This window comes from Plodia interpunctella, chromosome 10 (genome assembly GCF_027563975.2).
Source record: "Plodia interpunctella isolate USDA-ARS_2022_Savannah chromosome 10, ilPloInte3.2, whole genome shotgun sequence".
NCBI classification, from domain to species: domain Eukaryota; kingdom Metazoa; phylum Arthropoda; class Insecta; order Lepidoptera; family Pyralidae; genus Plodia; species Plodia interpunctella.
In genome coordinates this window covers 3,053,576-3,070,067 of record NC_071303.1, presented here as the reverse complement: position 1 = coordinate 3,070,067, position 16,492 = coordinate 3,053,576, and the positions used below count along the sequence as shown (strand labels likewise).

General features: G+C 34.6%; 1 protein-coding gene and 1 long non-coding RNA gene across 3 annotated transcripts in view; one reads left to right on the top strand and one right to left on the bottom strand.

Annotated features, from left to right (window-relative positions):
• The window catches only part of LOC128673137 (uncharacterized protein), a 30,641-nt gene extending 28,474 nt beyond the window's left edge, over window positions 1-2,167 (top strand). For both annotated transcript variants that reach the window (XM_053750773.2, XM_053750769.2), the window contains exons 4-5: window positions 453-633; window positions 1,126-2,167. In XM_053750773.2, coding sequence (XP_053606748.1) covers window positions 453-633; window positions 1,126-1,576 — 632 coding nt within the window. In that variant the 3' untranslated portion in view covers window positions 1,577-2,167. The remainder of the gene's footprint in view (window positions 1-452; window positions 634-1,125) is intronic.
• Window positions 2,168-2,328: 161 nt separating this feature from the next.
• Window positions 2,329-16,468, bottom strand: LOC128673138 (uncharacterized). The gene is made up of 3 exons (XR_008405047.1): window positions 16,270-16,468; window positions 10,891-11,034; window positions 2,329-2,401 (listed from the first exon to the last, which is right to left on the bottom strand). It is a non-coding gene; the product is annotated as an uncharacterized LOC128673138 (long non-coding RNA).
• Between the last annotated feature and the right edge of the window lie 24 nt (window positions 16,469-16,492).

The window sequence follows — 16,492 nt, the reverse complement described above, 5'->3', positions numbered from 1 at the left end:
GACGTTGATGACAAATGATAATTACATTAAATATTTAATAAGAAGCTATTCATATATATCACATTACGTATAAAGGAATGGAAGAAGCCTTTGGCCAACGCTGGGATATTAGAATATAAATAAAAATGGAGGAGGAGGGGGTTAACAAGTGACAAGGGATGTGAAAAAACAGCCAAAACAGCAGTGCTTGTCCTTGTGCAATTTGCAGGGTGATAGATGCAGTGTAATTATAGGGTACTGCGGAAAGAACCAGGAAAACGCTCATGCAGATGAGAGAGAATGGTATTGTGACAACAAACCGTATGCCACAAAGTAGGCAACACCCGTGTGACACCCCTAGTGTAGCAGGAGACCACAGGCTGGCTGATACAGGTGGGCCGCACGTCTATGTATGCGTGCTAGATAGTATAAAAAATATATAAATTATAATAATAATAATATTTTGTTCCTAGGCGACCTGTTCGTGTTGGTGTTCGCCATGGATAGCCGGGAGTCGTTCGAGGAGGTGATCCGTCTCCGGGAGCAAATCCTGGAGACTAAGGCCAGCGCCACCAGCGGAGGCAGCCGCGGCCGCCGCCAGATGCCCAGGGTGCCTATGGCCATCGCTGGGAACAAGTGCGACCGAGACCTCAAGTATGTCATGATCATCTTTTCAGCTTTCTTCCGCTCACTGCTAAGAACAACGTTCTTTTTTGTATCTATCCCTGTCTTGCACGTATTTCTTTTTTTTCTTCTATGGAAACCCTATTTTGCGCCAAATTTTCTGCGTTCTATGTGACGGATCTGTTGTTAGTCTTCTACTTATGATTCTACAAGCCTTACAAGGGTGTTATAACACCCTTTTCTTGTTTGGACTTGTCTCCTGGATATTACGCCTATAGATAAATTTTTTGACAAAGATTTTTCCTCTTGTGTTTTTATGAATATCCATCCAATATATTTTTATTGTCCACACTTTTTCTCTCATCTGAGAATTTTCCTAGTTTCTTCCTCAGTTGTCTTTACAATGTGTACCTAAAGTTAAGCTAAACTAATAGGTAGGTAGCTAAACTAATAAGCTAAAAAATGTTGCTTTTAATCCAGAGAACAGAGAATTTATGCAAATATATGTACATTTTGTAATAGGACTGTCCAACCTGAAGAAGCGTCAGCATACTGTAGCACACAAGACACAGCGTGCGTATTCGTCGAGACGTCAGCGAAAAAAAACTTCCACGTTGACGACCTCTTCTACGAGCTGTTCGTCGTCGCCAACCTGCCTTTAGAAATGGCTCCGAATCACCACAAACGAGTCAGCACCGCCTTTGGAAGCCCCTGTACCTTACCGCCGACTAGTAGTCAAAGCAGTAGAAGTAAGAAATGCACGTTATCTATTAAGAGAAGATTGTCAGACGCGTGTGGCGTCGTCGCACCTAATGTTCGAAGGCCTAGCATCAGAACAGACCTAATGATTATGAGAACCAAGACTTGTGCCAAAGGAGATGGAGACAGCGCCAGCGGGAGTCCAAAGCTCAATCTCAATAGACTGGTCAGAACCACTGGACAGACAGACAAAAGGTCCTGCGCTATCCAGTGATATTTTAAGTATGGTTTAGTTATGAGATGCTGATTTCACGTGTTGGAGTTGTCGTAGCCCATATGATCTCAGTGACAATGTTAATTTCATTTTTTCTGACGTCATTATGTTATCATTGATGACCTGCTACATATTCTTTTTGTTTTAGTCTTCATTTTTTGTTTTATTAAATTTTTCATTTGTTGAAATGATGAAATACCAACATAAATAGTTCGAGTTTAATAACGTCAGAAAAGATGACTGTTTATGGATATTCAAGCCAGGTGCTATAGACGAATGACAAAATCGTTTCTCTTTCACTCAAATATTTACTTAGACTCCAATTACAAAATTAGATTCAATCACGTAATCAATTAAGTAAATTGATACAATTTATATAATCCCTGTTCGATTGCCTGTCTAATTTTGTCAACGATTTGTAGTTCATTGAGCCCAGCGTGAATTAAGTGGTGTTATTATTTTTGACACAAGCTTTTATTATTGTCTGAGAGATCTTATTGCATTCAATGTGTGACAAAAAAATCATGTCTGTGCAGTAAACCATTGAGGAGTTCCCAGGTTTGCAGTTGTTTCTGGGTGCACCATCTGGTCGTGCTTATCATAAAAATGTATTGTCATCCAAACTAAACGTATGTACAAAATTTCTGCTCAAACGGTTGAAGATATCTGCTACAAAAATTGAGTTGCTAGATTCCTCCAAATAAACATAGGGACATACATTGCAACTTGCAAGTCAAATAAAAGCTTGTAATAATATTGATAGGTGATTAGAACGGAGGGTTGAGTTGCCTTGTTGCTTGAACACCGAGCTGGACAGCCTATAACCTATAACAATAAAAAAATATCTTCATTTGTATGTCGTTCGTTGTCCAGCAAAGTTTACTTAAACGAAATATGTGGAATTAAAAACTTAATTAATCACACTGCATGAAGGATAATGAACGTATCACTAAGAACCATTAACGGTCATAGAAACGTGAGGCCCTCGAGGGTTATATAAATTGGGTCTTAACAAGACCGTTAAATTCGCAGATTTTATTGCCACAGAGTACAAAAATACCCAGTTCATTTTCAAAAGTATACTATTAGCATACTATTTCATATTGAGAAATTTTGATAGAAGATTAAATATGATTCAGATTTATTTATTGCAAGTCACAAGTTTAATGTTGTTACATACTTAAATGGATAAGCACAAGAGACGCCCTGCAAGGGCACATATAATGCGAGTGACGCCCAGATATTGATTTTTCTTGTTATGAAATGGTAAGTACTTTTGGAAATTAACAGGATGTCTGTACTCTGTGATAATAAAACCGGAAAAATTGTCGACATCTGGAATGTTATTTTTTTCAGTTTTCGTTAATTAAAAGAAATTGATAAAAATCTTAAGGCTTTTGGTTTGCTAGTTCGAGTGAGATATAGATAATATCTCTGATATTGCATTTCAATTTATTTTATATAAGAAACATAAACTTGTAAAAAAATTATGTATGCATGAGAAATGTGTTGGTCGAGCTTGGATATTGTAAAAAAATGTATTAGCTATCTATAACGATGTTTATCTATAAAATGTTGACTTTAGATGTTTCGACGTCTTTTTGTTTATCTCCTATCGCTATTCATATCATTTTGCTACTTTTAAATGTATTTATCAAACTTTGAAAATAAAGTTATCATTGTTGAAATGGGACCAAATTATGAAAGTGCTCATTTCTTTGTTGTTAATTGAAAAAAAACCAATGCTTCTGAAATAATCTAAGCGAAGACTCATGCGTAATATAACGTGTATACTTTTGTTAACGTAATTTAGTTCAAATGTTTCACTAAAAATATATTTCTTGCCAGTTTGGAAAGAAAATTAGATTAGAAAATTTATTTAATTCATGAAAATATAAATAAAAAACCAGAAACAAATTATCAATCTACAATACATTATATAGGTAGGTATTACGATGATTGCTCTCACTCTTTCTCGCTTTCTTGGGATGAGTGTATTCAAATTCAATGTCAGATTACACCATGGATTTAGTAAGTACTTACGGAGTATCTACTAATTCCATGGATTAGACAGAGAACATGTAGACAGAGAAAACTATAGACATCGTCAGTTCTTTCGTTTCGCTCATAAAAGAAACTCCTAGAAATACACGTGAAGGAACGGGAAGGAGCGCTAGTATATTATTTTATTCTTGGTCGTGTGTCAACGCCTATTTTTCCACTTTGTATGAAATAGGCCGGAAAATGTTCTATCCCATTTGGTTATGCTAGATCGTTGTCTTTAGTTTTCTTTGTGTCTTGGATACTATTTGCGTAACGTTGCTAAAACTTTCTGCGTAAAAATGAGAATTTTTTACACTCTATTATGATATCATTGTAATATGTAAGTACGTTTGTTTTTGAAAGTTTCATATTTCGCACAGACACACCATTTCATTTTACACAACCACATAGATACAATACTTAGCTACTATATTTAGTCGCATATATAACCTACACAACTTTGCCCCAATATTTTTGATCGCCTGTATTGTGGATCTTATAAACCCTTAACGAATAAGTATTAAAATATGTATTTCTAAAACTATCTACGATCTTTTTATAATTACTCTTTTATCCATAATGTCTCAAATATAATAAAGAAATTGTTTTGCAATCATGTTTTATTTCGATGTTGCTGCCTACTTATTCATTCTATCTGTGTGTGTATGTTTGTTACTCTTTCACGCAAAATCTATTGGACGGATTGTTATGGAATTTGGTACACGGGTAGAATATAACCTGGAATAACACATAGGGTAATTTTTATCCCAAAATTCTCACGAGAGCGAAGCCCCGGAGCGCAGCTATTATTTCATAAAGTCGTCGTGTCGAATAAGGTGACCAAACATTTATCTTTTTCTTTAATGCTTTAAATGACGTTCTGTTCTCTTTAATTATATCTAGTACTTCCTCAATTGTCTTCTTATCCGTCCAGCTGATTTTCTCCATGTCGTAAGAGAGGTAAAATCTATGAATCCAGAATCCAGAGAACAGAGTAGAATGGCAAATACTCCATCGACAATAACCCCGTTCTTAAATTTATTATTGATGATGTTGATGATCATGGATGATGGTCTAATAAGGTGAGTGTCAGGTCAATAATTTAAGTGGGTTTAAAATGAGGGAACGCATAAATACAAGGCGCAACATTACTATTTGATTTAACTTTTAGGCTTGGCTACCCTATATCTTGTTGTTCTCATAAAGTTAAAAAAAATATATGTACTCATTTCATCTTTATCCTTCATGGTTGGTATGGTCACCCTACTTATAAGTAAAAAAAGTATTTTTCTTGGCTTTCACACAAAAAACCATTAAAAGCAAAATACAATTCCGAGCACGTGTTGGGAATATAATAATGCGCCTGAAAATGTAATTATCGTTATTCTTTGTTGTAAGAAAATATTTTCTTGCGCTCATTTCTGTATAAATATTCTAGTTTATTAATTAAGTTTTCAGAACACATATTTTATCAATATCGATATTTTCTTTAAGTGCGATGAGAGAAAAAAAGAGTATTGTGTCATATTGCGAATATCACTGGAAAATATCGTACTCGTATTTTGCATACAACATGGACATGATACATGGCTCAGTGAGATGTTTTGATTTTAAGCATCATTTTCAATCGTGAGGTTTCATCATTCAACCAATCTCCAAAATTGTCATACCTATAGTAGTAGTACGTAGAAGGACATATATGCTAGTTCATCATTACAGGATAAAGTACATTTCCCGTGAGATATTTGTGCGGGCGAAGCCGCAGGTAAAAGCTAGTTTAACATAAAAATAAGAACTAGAGTAGGTACTTTTTAAGAGACCGGGGCCAAGAAGCATCTGTTTAACAGACTGCAAACACTAATTAAAAAATATTACTGTATTCATCTTTCTTTGCTTTCAAGGAAGTGTTGATAAAGAACAGCGTCGAAATGTGTTTCGAGTTATAAAATTTCCCTCTAAACAAAATTACCTCTTCTTTTATCTTAAAGCGTGTATTCATTGATTTGTAACATAAGGTTATACCTATACCTACTTACAAATAAGTTGGTACAGTTGCTGGAAGTTCACAAACTAGATACACATTACCGCCGCCGAGACCTTGGTGCAGCTGGAACCTAGGTCTCGGCGGCTAAACCTAGGTGTAGCCACAAAGACAAAGCCTCCTTAGAACACGATTCCTACCGGCTTCCCTTGGCAGATTCAGCTATATATGACACGCTAGTTACGGCACGGCTAGTAAACAGATTTACAAGACGATAACGCAGATCCCGCATCGTAAGATCTAATAAGGAACATTTAATGTTAGACAAGCGTACAAATCAAGAAGGCAATATGTGTCTATCAGGGGGTTAACTAAGGATTGCTAAATTGTATTCGTGCTTTCTATTTACAGTTTGACTAGGTATGTGACTATAAGAGCCATGCCCGTTCTGTATCCATCACGTTGATGTCCGGATCAACGCAAAGTAGAAATTGTATGAAGTTTTGACGTACATCGACGATCACCTATTTAAAATAACGCAGCACGTACGTCGTCAAAACGAAGCACGACTAAGCAATGGGTTGTCGGATATAAGTCAATGGGCTCTACGATGTAGTCGAATTAAGCAGCTTTATGATTAAAATAACTATTTTCTTTGTTACAGCTTGTTTTAATTTTTGTAAACAGGTAGTGTACGACGTATAACGAGACAGGCACAGAACCGTAGGAAGTAGCGCCTAAACCCAGTAGCAGTAGGGCTTACATTATCAAAGGCTATTCTAAATTCTATGGCAGTGGGTTAATGTGGCTGTACATAACGAAGATGACAATAAGTTTGAAAAATTAATTGGAGAATCCATTTCCTAAAATATATTTTCAGTTACATAGTTTAATAATTTACGATATATTCGTAAATACTTGCAAAAGCAATACTAGGCAGCTTTATAGAGATGTTCACAGAGACAATTTTTTTTGCTTTCTCAAAATCTAGATAAGTTTGAAATAAAATAATCGGAAAATTTTGTTCCGCTTGATACAATTAGGTTACGTTAGGTAAGAACATTTTTATAAAAATTTAAATACCTACTACCTTAATATATAAAAAATGATTTTCAGCGAAACGTACTTTCGGTGAACAGTGTATCTGAGGTACAGGCATTCACATTAAAAGTTGTGTAACAATTTTATATCAACTATTTACAAACCCGTCTACTACCCGTACTTCGGCCATTTCTGAAAATGGTAATCGATACCGTTCGACGAATAGGAAATTACTACTTACAGGTAAATGCTAGGATTAAGTTGCATCAAAATCGTTTATTCAGAAATTCGAGTCTCATCAGGCACTTTTCACGTCAAATTTTATATTATAACGTAATTTCTTAACAAGCTACAAAATAATGGATTTTCGGAACGACCACTGCTGAGAAGAAATCCCAAAAGAAACTTATGTAAACAGTGTTGGTTACTACATAGAAACAGAAGAAAATGTAGATACCGTGTACAACTAGAAATACTGAATTTTAAGTTTTAATGAGATTGTATGGACCTAAAACGACTGAAGTAAATTATTTTTATTTTTTTTCTATTTCTTTATATTACTAAATAATTAACTGTATGGACATTTCACTGGGCCAAATTAAGTAATTTGAGTTCTCTTTGAAAAGGATTAATTAAAATGGAATGCTTTCGACTGAGCAATAAATATTCAACAATCAAAAATAGCTAGGGCTGTCAAAGACAATATTTTAAATTTGTATTCATTATAGCTACCCACAATATTTGCTGTGGTAATCAGTTTTAATAATAATAAAAATATAAAGCTATCCTATACTTGTTTTATGGTTTTGCACTAGCGAAGCCGGAACGGAACAAAACATTACATATTGGTACAATAAATTATCAATAACTAGCGAGTTATTGTATGTAATGTTTTGTATCGACTATGTAAATAAATACGAGTGTTATAAGGATTTAATAACCTGAAATAAATAAATTATATAAAATTCTCGTGTCATAGTTTTGGTTACCAATATTCCTCCGAAACGGCTTGACCGAATTGATATATATATTCAGTAGGACTGAAAGTAGGTTGTTATATATTTTTTATGCCCCTAAGTGAAGGGTGGTTCACCTGAGCGAAGCCGAGACACGCCGCTATATTCTATATAATTTTTATTAGTAGGAGCCAATGTAGGACAGTTAGTTAATTTATAAAAGAAACATTTGTATTCAATGCGAAGTAGGCAACTAAGGTTAACATCGACATGGCTCGTGCAAACTGAAACTAATGGATCGCTTAGAAATTAATCGATTCCGATCTACTTAGATAGTAAATGTTACATTTACGGGACTATACAAACTAAAAATATATGTATGGCTTCTCTCTTTCAAGTTCACAACACAACGTACTCCGATTGGATATAAGGGTCCGGCCCCAAAGCTTCGTCGTCCTGCATTGCGTTTTATGCTCCGTTGTTTTCCATAGATTTGACACTGTTCTGCGTCGATATACATCGATTCACCATAAAATTTCTGCGTTGATCCGTCGACGGACGTCAACGTAACGGAGCACGACGAAGTAATTGGATCGGGCTTTAATTTCAGATTACAACACTAATAAGCACATTTTAATATTGACAATGACAAGTTTTCTTGACTTGTTTACTATAATTTGAAAAATACCGGATCATACTGGATTGTATTCTTATTGCTCTATCAAAGCAACAGTCCGTCACCGAGCCAGATGTCGTGTGCCGTCATATTTGTTTTTGTTAAGGTTTTAAACTAATGTTATTTTTTCCACATTAATTACCAATCCTAACCACAGACACAAAGTGATCGGAAAAAAGTGGCGATGCGTGAATCGGAACGGTTTTAAAATTCAGTCGAGTACTTATTTAATAATGCTTTTTATTCAGGCTTTGAATTCGACATAAAAGAATACTTATAATATCAGATATTTTGGCCCAGAAATTAAAAGACAGATTTTGCTACTGGAAATGAAATAAAATTAATTTTGAGCCATAAAATAATAACTAATTGTGCTAGTTTCAAGTAAATAAATTCACGCTTCTTAACACTTTCAAAGATTAATTTTCTCTCTTGAAGGTCTAATCTATCCAGTGCCAAATTATATCAAAATCGATTAATTAGTTTTTTTACTAACAAAAATAATAAAAAATAAACAAAAAAAAAATCTATATAATATCTTATCTGTATAGATATATGAATAAGGCTACAATCATTCATTTAAAAAAATTTTTAATTAAGGGACTCAAATAGCGAGACATCATTATAGACAAAAATAATTCCTCGGACTGTCATTGAAACACATTTACATTGTGCGAGTTTCGACGAAAAAGACGATTGACTTATCAAGAATTTCCATCGAATGTCATTCGTCCTGTTATGTATATGTAGAGGTTATGTAATAATATATATTTTTTAATTTTTCGAAAAAAGGCTTAGTTATCCAGCTAACTCTATTGGGTTTAATCATAGATTTTATTGGATCCTGTTTGATCTTGGTTAGTATTAGTAGAATGTCAAGCAAACGTCACTTTATTCAATGCTGATCTGGGAGCTAAGGAAAAACAGTGTGTAACAGCTATTTCTCCATCCATACCTATGGAGTAAAATATCACCTAGTGTGAACTCCTGACCCCAAAAACTTTCAGTGCGGCGCGGGTCGCGTGGAGTACTACTCTCTCTGCGCGAATTTAATGAAAAACGAACCCAAACCATAAGGGTCTATTGAATAAAAACAGATGGGTACCAACGAAAACCCTCTGGGAAAAAAATGGAACTGTGTAAACTTTAGAAATTATATGAATATTCTCACCTCAGATTTTAATAACCTTTTGTAAAGACAAAGGCAAAAAGTATGTTACACTACCGTTTTACTCAAGGATTGTTTTAAAATTATAAACAAGACTGTACCTCCTGAATGTTTAATTCGTAATGTCTACAAATGGCACAACAGATAACGAATCAAATAACTTGATTATTTGCAAATGCAATCTCCATTGACATATTCATATGAATGTGCCATAAAATATCCATCATAAGTTATAAAAATTTTATGACCGTGACCCATGTGTTTTCAAGAAAATTATTACATTACGGCGGTAAACTTTCAGCGCTCCATTCTTGTTGACAATATACTTACCTCCACCTCCCCCTACCCCTAACCTTTGCATGCAATGTCGTTAATTTTACGCTAGATACGTCCCCGTTATTAAGGCGGCTTCGGTGATAGTTACATCGATGTCGGTCTATCAAAAAGTGACATGAATTGAGGTATATCTTTCTAAAGTATGAAATTTATTCGTCTAACCATCTTGGTCCTGGGCGGCCTCTTTTTCGTCGTCATGGCGAAGTAGAACATTTGGTATTAGCCCAGCAGTGGGACTTTATAAGCTAATAAAAAAAATATACTTAGTAATTTGAAATCAATGCTTTCTCACGGCTAAAAACATGTTTCTTCATGTTTCTTCAAAACATGTTCTGAAAGAACATGATGATAAACACAATAACTATAATTTTTCCTTCCCAGTCTCATCTCCATATTGATATTTGTATAAATAGGCCCCTGTCATCCGTATGGTCTTTATGATAAGGTTATGTGCCGAGCGCATTGCTTAGCTTAATATTTACTTCCATTCCCAAAAAAAAATACATATCGCAATTCTAACGGTCGACTCGACGTAGAAGTTTAATATTTAAGTTGATACAAGACAAAACTATGTAATCATAAAACAAAATCTTGTCTCATCCAGTCCATATACATTTGACGTAGTGTAGCTATTCTAGCGAAACATTGTTAGTCTACACGTGGAGAAGCCAAGTATTTGCCAAAGCCTTAACTCAGGCAAACTATTGTGATGTAAAGTCTTGTCATCAAAGTAACCAAATGCATAACGTTTTAATCTACGATGGAGAATTGAAAAGGTCTCTTTAACCTTTTGCCAACCTTATAGGTTAGCAAAGATGTGATTTAATTTAAAGAGCAGAGGAAGAAGTTTTTATTAGAATAAATATATATTTTTTTCTTTGATGAGCGAGTGAGTGATGAGAAGATGAGATGAGTGGTTTTTTGTTTCTATAAGTGAAAACTCTCTCCAACGACATCAGAATTAGATTTTAGTGATTTTTAGGTTTTTGTACCTAAAAAGGAAAAAACGCGCACTTATCACTTCGTTGTGCGTCTGTCTATCGGTACGTCTATCAATCCTCTCATCGATACTTCTCAATAACAATTAAGTATACTAGGATCTGCTGTACTTACCTGTGAAAAAATCAAAATTGTAAGTTGATATGATCGATATAAGTTTGACTTGAAAATATATCCATTTATGCCGTATATTTTTCGATTTCAAAATTGCGATTTCGAAGGGAATCAAGGCCTATAACTGGAGTACTTCGCAATGATCTAAAATCAAGAAATTGTTTAAGAATTAATGGCATACAATATGGCATACATATAAAAGAGAAAGGAAAACGCAATTTTGGAAACTGGAACGTTCATGGCACTAAATATAATAGTAATAAACTAATAAGCTCTCGATAACTTCAGGCATTGACAGATTATAATTGAATTAATTTCCTTAGACGAAGCTCTCCTCTAGACTTCGATAGACAGGACATATGCTGTACGCTATGAATTCTATACCGCAGCAATAGAGGCTAAATTCCAATGAATTTGTGTAGTCAAGCAGTTGTATGAATTGTTGATAGGCACCTCAGGGCTAATTACAGGCGTTGCGAGCTGAGCGTAGTCAGCCGCAGGAATATCAGTCAGTTTTTAATATTCATGTTGTGGTATCCATGTAGACTGAGCACAGATAGACACATTCAACGTCTAAAGAGAAGAGTGAAACTTTAAGTAATCTTCACCAAAATGGTGTCACTTTAAGCATTTGGATTGATAAAACTTTATAATACCTCCAATAGAGTTATTTTATTTAGTGTATTTACGTTTTGAATCAATTTTATTTATATTGTATAGTAGGCATGCAAGTTACCTGATGGTAAGCAAACACCACAGTCCATGGACACCAGCAACCCGACAAAGGACCCGTTAAAAAAAATATATAAGTATATTTTTTTTTTATCGGGTCCCTTGTCGGGTTGCTAGTGTACATGGAATTAGTAAAAGATAAAATACTTATTTTATCTTTTACTAATTCCATGGCAATTACACTTCACGCTGCATGTGTATATTGGATAGATCAAATTGTCAAGTCTATTTTTAAAAGAATTTTTATTTTTTTCATGTAAAACGCCCTTATATGTTGAAAATCAAGATGTCCTTTTTCAACTAGACTTAAATCTTCTTACTTTTTCAACTAAACTTGTCTTAAATCTCTTATTCGCCTTGTAAACGACATCGCCTTTAGAAGTGATCCTATTCTAAAGAACAAGTACAAGCCGCAGGGTGATGATAATGGAACTGTCATTATTACATTCCTTCAATTAATAATTATTCATAAGTACTCGTATTTATGTGAAATGCTAGCCTGTCATATGTTTTCTTTAATGATTGGTTAAGTTTTAAATAAAAAAGTTTCTAATAGCCTCGCCATTGGACGAAGATACTCAAGAGAAATATATGCAAATTTTTCAATGTATTCCGTCTACGAAATGAAACTACTATAGAAATTCGGTACTCCTCCATCTATTTTAAACTTCATGCATAAATTAATTGAGTAGAACCAGGAAAGCTACTTACTTTTAGAGTTCACTTGATAGTTTTGATTGTACTCACCATAAGGTAATTGTAAATTCATACAACGTTTACATTAAGTACCTACAATATATATTAAGTAAAATTTTCTGGGAATAGGTGAACCTCTGAAACAATCGGAGAGTTTGACAGAGGTGACAAAAAACAAAGTCCCAAATGAAATGGGCGATTCTCCATCTGTCAAAATCAAAATCAAATCATTTATTCAGAAATTAGGCCTTCACAGGCACTTTTGTACGTCATATTCTAAATTAAATAATATTTTCCAAAGCTACAATCTACTAGCATTTCGGAACGAAACCACTGCTGAGAAGAAATGCGGAAAGAAACTCATTCAAACAGTGTTTGTCCCTATTATGCCAGAAGGGCTTACCATTTTTTAAATATTTTATAAATGTATGTATAATTTTTTATCAGTAATATAACAATGTTAGTACACAATCATAATAAAGTACATGGTCAAAAGGTATACTGAAACATATTATGATTGTGACCAAGTGCTGATGAAAGGAAATATATAAACAAAAAAAACTTTTAATAAAAGATCGAGCTGTCCAGTCCCCCCCCCCAGCACCCGCTCACAAGTTGACGCGGACCTCAACCACAATATAGGGAACCTCCCGACCCGATCTACGACGCCGCCACCGGTTTGACCATTTGAGTGTGCATGACATACACGATCTCCATAATCTAACATAATAGATACCTATGTTACTTTCAGACACTTGAAGATCACAAATCACATATGTTTTACAAGTAAATGTCAAAATATTTGCAGTAAGCATGTCAAAAAAATATATAAATAATTATAAAGAGGTAAGATCAAGTGTGAGAGGTAGAAGTTTTAGGAAGGGTCCAAGTTTTTTTAACATTTAAATAGTCGCTAATTGTGTAATAAGCATTAGCCATCAAAGCATTTTTAATATATGATTTAAATTTTGGCATTGGCAAGTTAATAGCCGTCTCGAAGGTGTGGTAGCAGCGGCTGATCAAGAATTCCACGTTAATTATGGGATCTCATATTCCCTTAAATCAGGGGATCTAGTATATTTAAGTTCGCAGCGCATTTATTTATTTATGGTGTTCACTGGCGTTCTATGGGCTGCGATATTTATTTACCACCAGGTAATCTGCATTTTCTGTTGCCTATTATTCTATAAAAGAAAGTGTTTCGTCTTGATGTAGTTTAAAAGCATAGGTCATAAAGAAAAATTCTAGATGAATAGTTCTTGCGAATGTACTTGATTAGGTTTCAGCGCCTTCTGATGTTCCTGCCCCAGATTACAGCCTAATTAGTCCGTTAATTACGCCCTGGGTATATGATGATTTGATGAGAATGAGCTGAGCATGCGCTTTGAATACTAAAAGCCAGTGGTACAAGTCAAATTGTATTGACACGTGTGAGTAAAGAGGTATGCAATTTGTGCATGGGCTAATATGGAATGGTTGAGCATAAAAGTGTAGTTATTCAAACTCACTAAACCAAGCACAGTTTACTAACTTCAACATGCAAACGAAACCCAATTTCGTACTAACAGCATATGCGTCGAACAAACTTTTGATCGACTATTCAACTCGACTAAACGGTTATGTAAAGTATTGGATTCATTTAAATTGGGGCCCTAATAGTGGTTAGTAGAGTCCATTTCCGCTTTTCCAACTTTGGTTAACTGGTCGCAACTGGCAACACTTGCTACTAACTACTTTACACATGCATTGTACCTTAAATGACTACCTCGAGCTAAATCAAAAAGTTAAGACGGAGTACCACTGGGTTACTACTATTCACTGCAAACTATATCTAAATGTTTTTCATCTTAGTTATCTAAAATTAGGTGCGGTTGGTCATATAGTTCAGTTATTTAATAATACTTATTTGATAATTTTGATAGCATTGGCGTCTTAACTTATCTCATAGAATGAAGGAGTCACAAACACATTCGCGAGTTCCCTGGGGAGACAATAGCGGCGTTGAAACTGAATACGGAAGGCGAGACGGGAGACAGGAACCGGGAGAGAGAGCCGGACGCAGTCACACCGTCGCGAACGAGCAGAGATAAATAATAAGATATTCGTGACAAAGCTATATTCAAATTGAGACTGAATGCGGAAGGCGAGGCGAGAGATATAGGAACGAGGAGAGAGCAGCCGGCCATAGTTACATCGTCATGAACGAGCAGAGATAAATATATATTTATTCATAACAATGCAAACAGACATAATGCGGATCGGGAGACGAAAGACAGGAACCGGAAAATGACCGAACGTAGTCATACCGCATCTCGAAAACGTAAATAAGAAGAACATTAATTTAACTAACTGTTACGATTTTAGAAAGACCAATCAGTCGTCTGACTGGTCTGGCTGGTAAACAGTTACTTATGATTAGGCAAATTTGGAATTACCAACGAAACTAATGCCAAATATATGCCATGATATAGGCGAATCGAAGTGTATTGCTGGTTTTTTCTTGCATTATTACAAAGCTCACATCAAAAACCAGCAATCTATTGTTGTTACAATATTAGCAGCCATAATAACGGTGACCTAATAATATTAATAACTAGAAATATATACGTTATTCCTGGCTAAATTGATGCAATCAAGAATTAAATACACGTGCCAACGATTTGGCTGCCGAAGACCATGAACCGAAGAGATGAGATCGAAGACCAAAATGGAAAAAATAAATCAGGTTAGCTCATGATAGATGATGAAATAAATAAAGATATTGTGTGTTGCACGTGTGTGTCATTGAAGGAATCTACTAGAGTGCTGCGTTTAATTCAGTGGAACAGAGTTCTAGATACCGGCTCCGATCCGATAAACTGTGGCCGTAACTGTACTCTAACTTGTACTAAATGAGTTGTTATTTTGCAGTGTTTGCGCTGACGCTTCTTTCACGATATAGATATTGTACTACTGTAGATAATAGATACAGTCAACAAATCAACAATCACCCAAATGATTTGCTAATTTGTAGTTATAGAAGCGCCTAGAAATAGAGTTTAGTGCTCGGTTGCCTTTATTGAGGCTAAACAACACGATGCGATGCGACGCGAGAATATGTGTCAATGAGGTCGCGGAGTTAAAGTGCAGTTGACTATTATGACCATTCTTAAATTATGTATTACTTTTGTATGGCGTCAATGTAAAAAATTGCATTTTTATCAATTTCTTTTATAAAAGAAAATAAAACATTTTAACAGATTATACCACACTAGATAAAGAATTTTTGTAGAAATTATTACTGTTTTCTAATAAAATCTTCTCTTCCACAATTATTATGTAATTCTGTTTAATACAATGTGATCACAGTTGACTAAACGGATTTTAATGGCCACCATTTACGATTACAGGCAACTGTGAGTACGTTGTGTAATGTAAAACTATACAATACTTTAAGCACATTATATGCTACAAATAGCTACTTTATATATAAGGATTTTTCTTTTTTTTTCTTTTAAGAAAAAAGAAAAAAAAAATTTTCCAGCCAGCAACGATCTACAGAACTTTCGTCTGTTTAGTTTCAAAAACATCTTAAAACTTAATCACTGCCTCTAAATTACGACGAAGTAGAGCAATATTGTGTTCTGTTTGTTTTTACAAGGTATACCAATTAAATTAGATTACTTTGCAAAAAGCGAATTAATTTATAGCCGAATTTTTCTTTTGAATATACTTCAGGAGGTCGAAGGTTACATGTCATTTTACTACCTGAAATAATGATTTAATTATTACCTTTAATTAATTATTACCAGAAATAAAAATTTATTGTGTCTAGGATTTAACAATGGGTCGTGGTCCGATGCTTTATGGCATGCAAGTGGACATTCCAACATGGAGAGCCCTGGTTCTAAAATGATATGGGACACGATCCAAAGTAAGGTCAAAATAAAATAAAGGTAAAAATGTACTTACGATAATTTTACAGAAAGTTCAGGATTATTGAAGAATCAAATGGTGTATGTGGCTATTATTATATAAATCACTTCTCCTGCACTAAAAATTACAATAGTTTCCGAACTATTACAGAAAAATACCTCGGACGCCGGAATCATTTCTTATTTTATCGTATTTTTTCATTTAATGATCACCGTTTTCGATTTAGTCAACTGTGACTACGTTACGTGTAATTATTGAT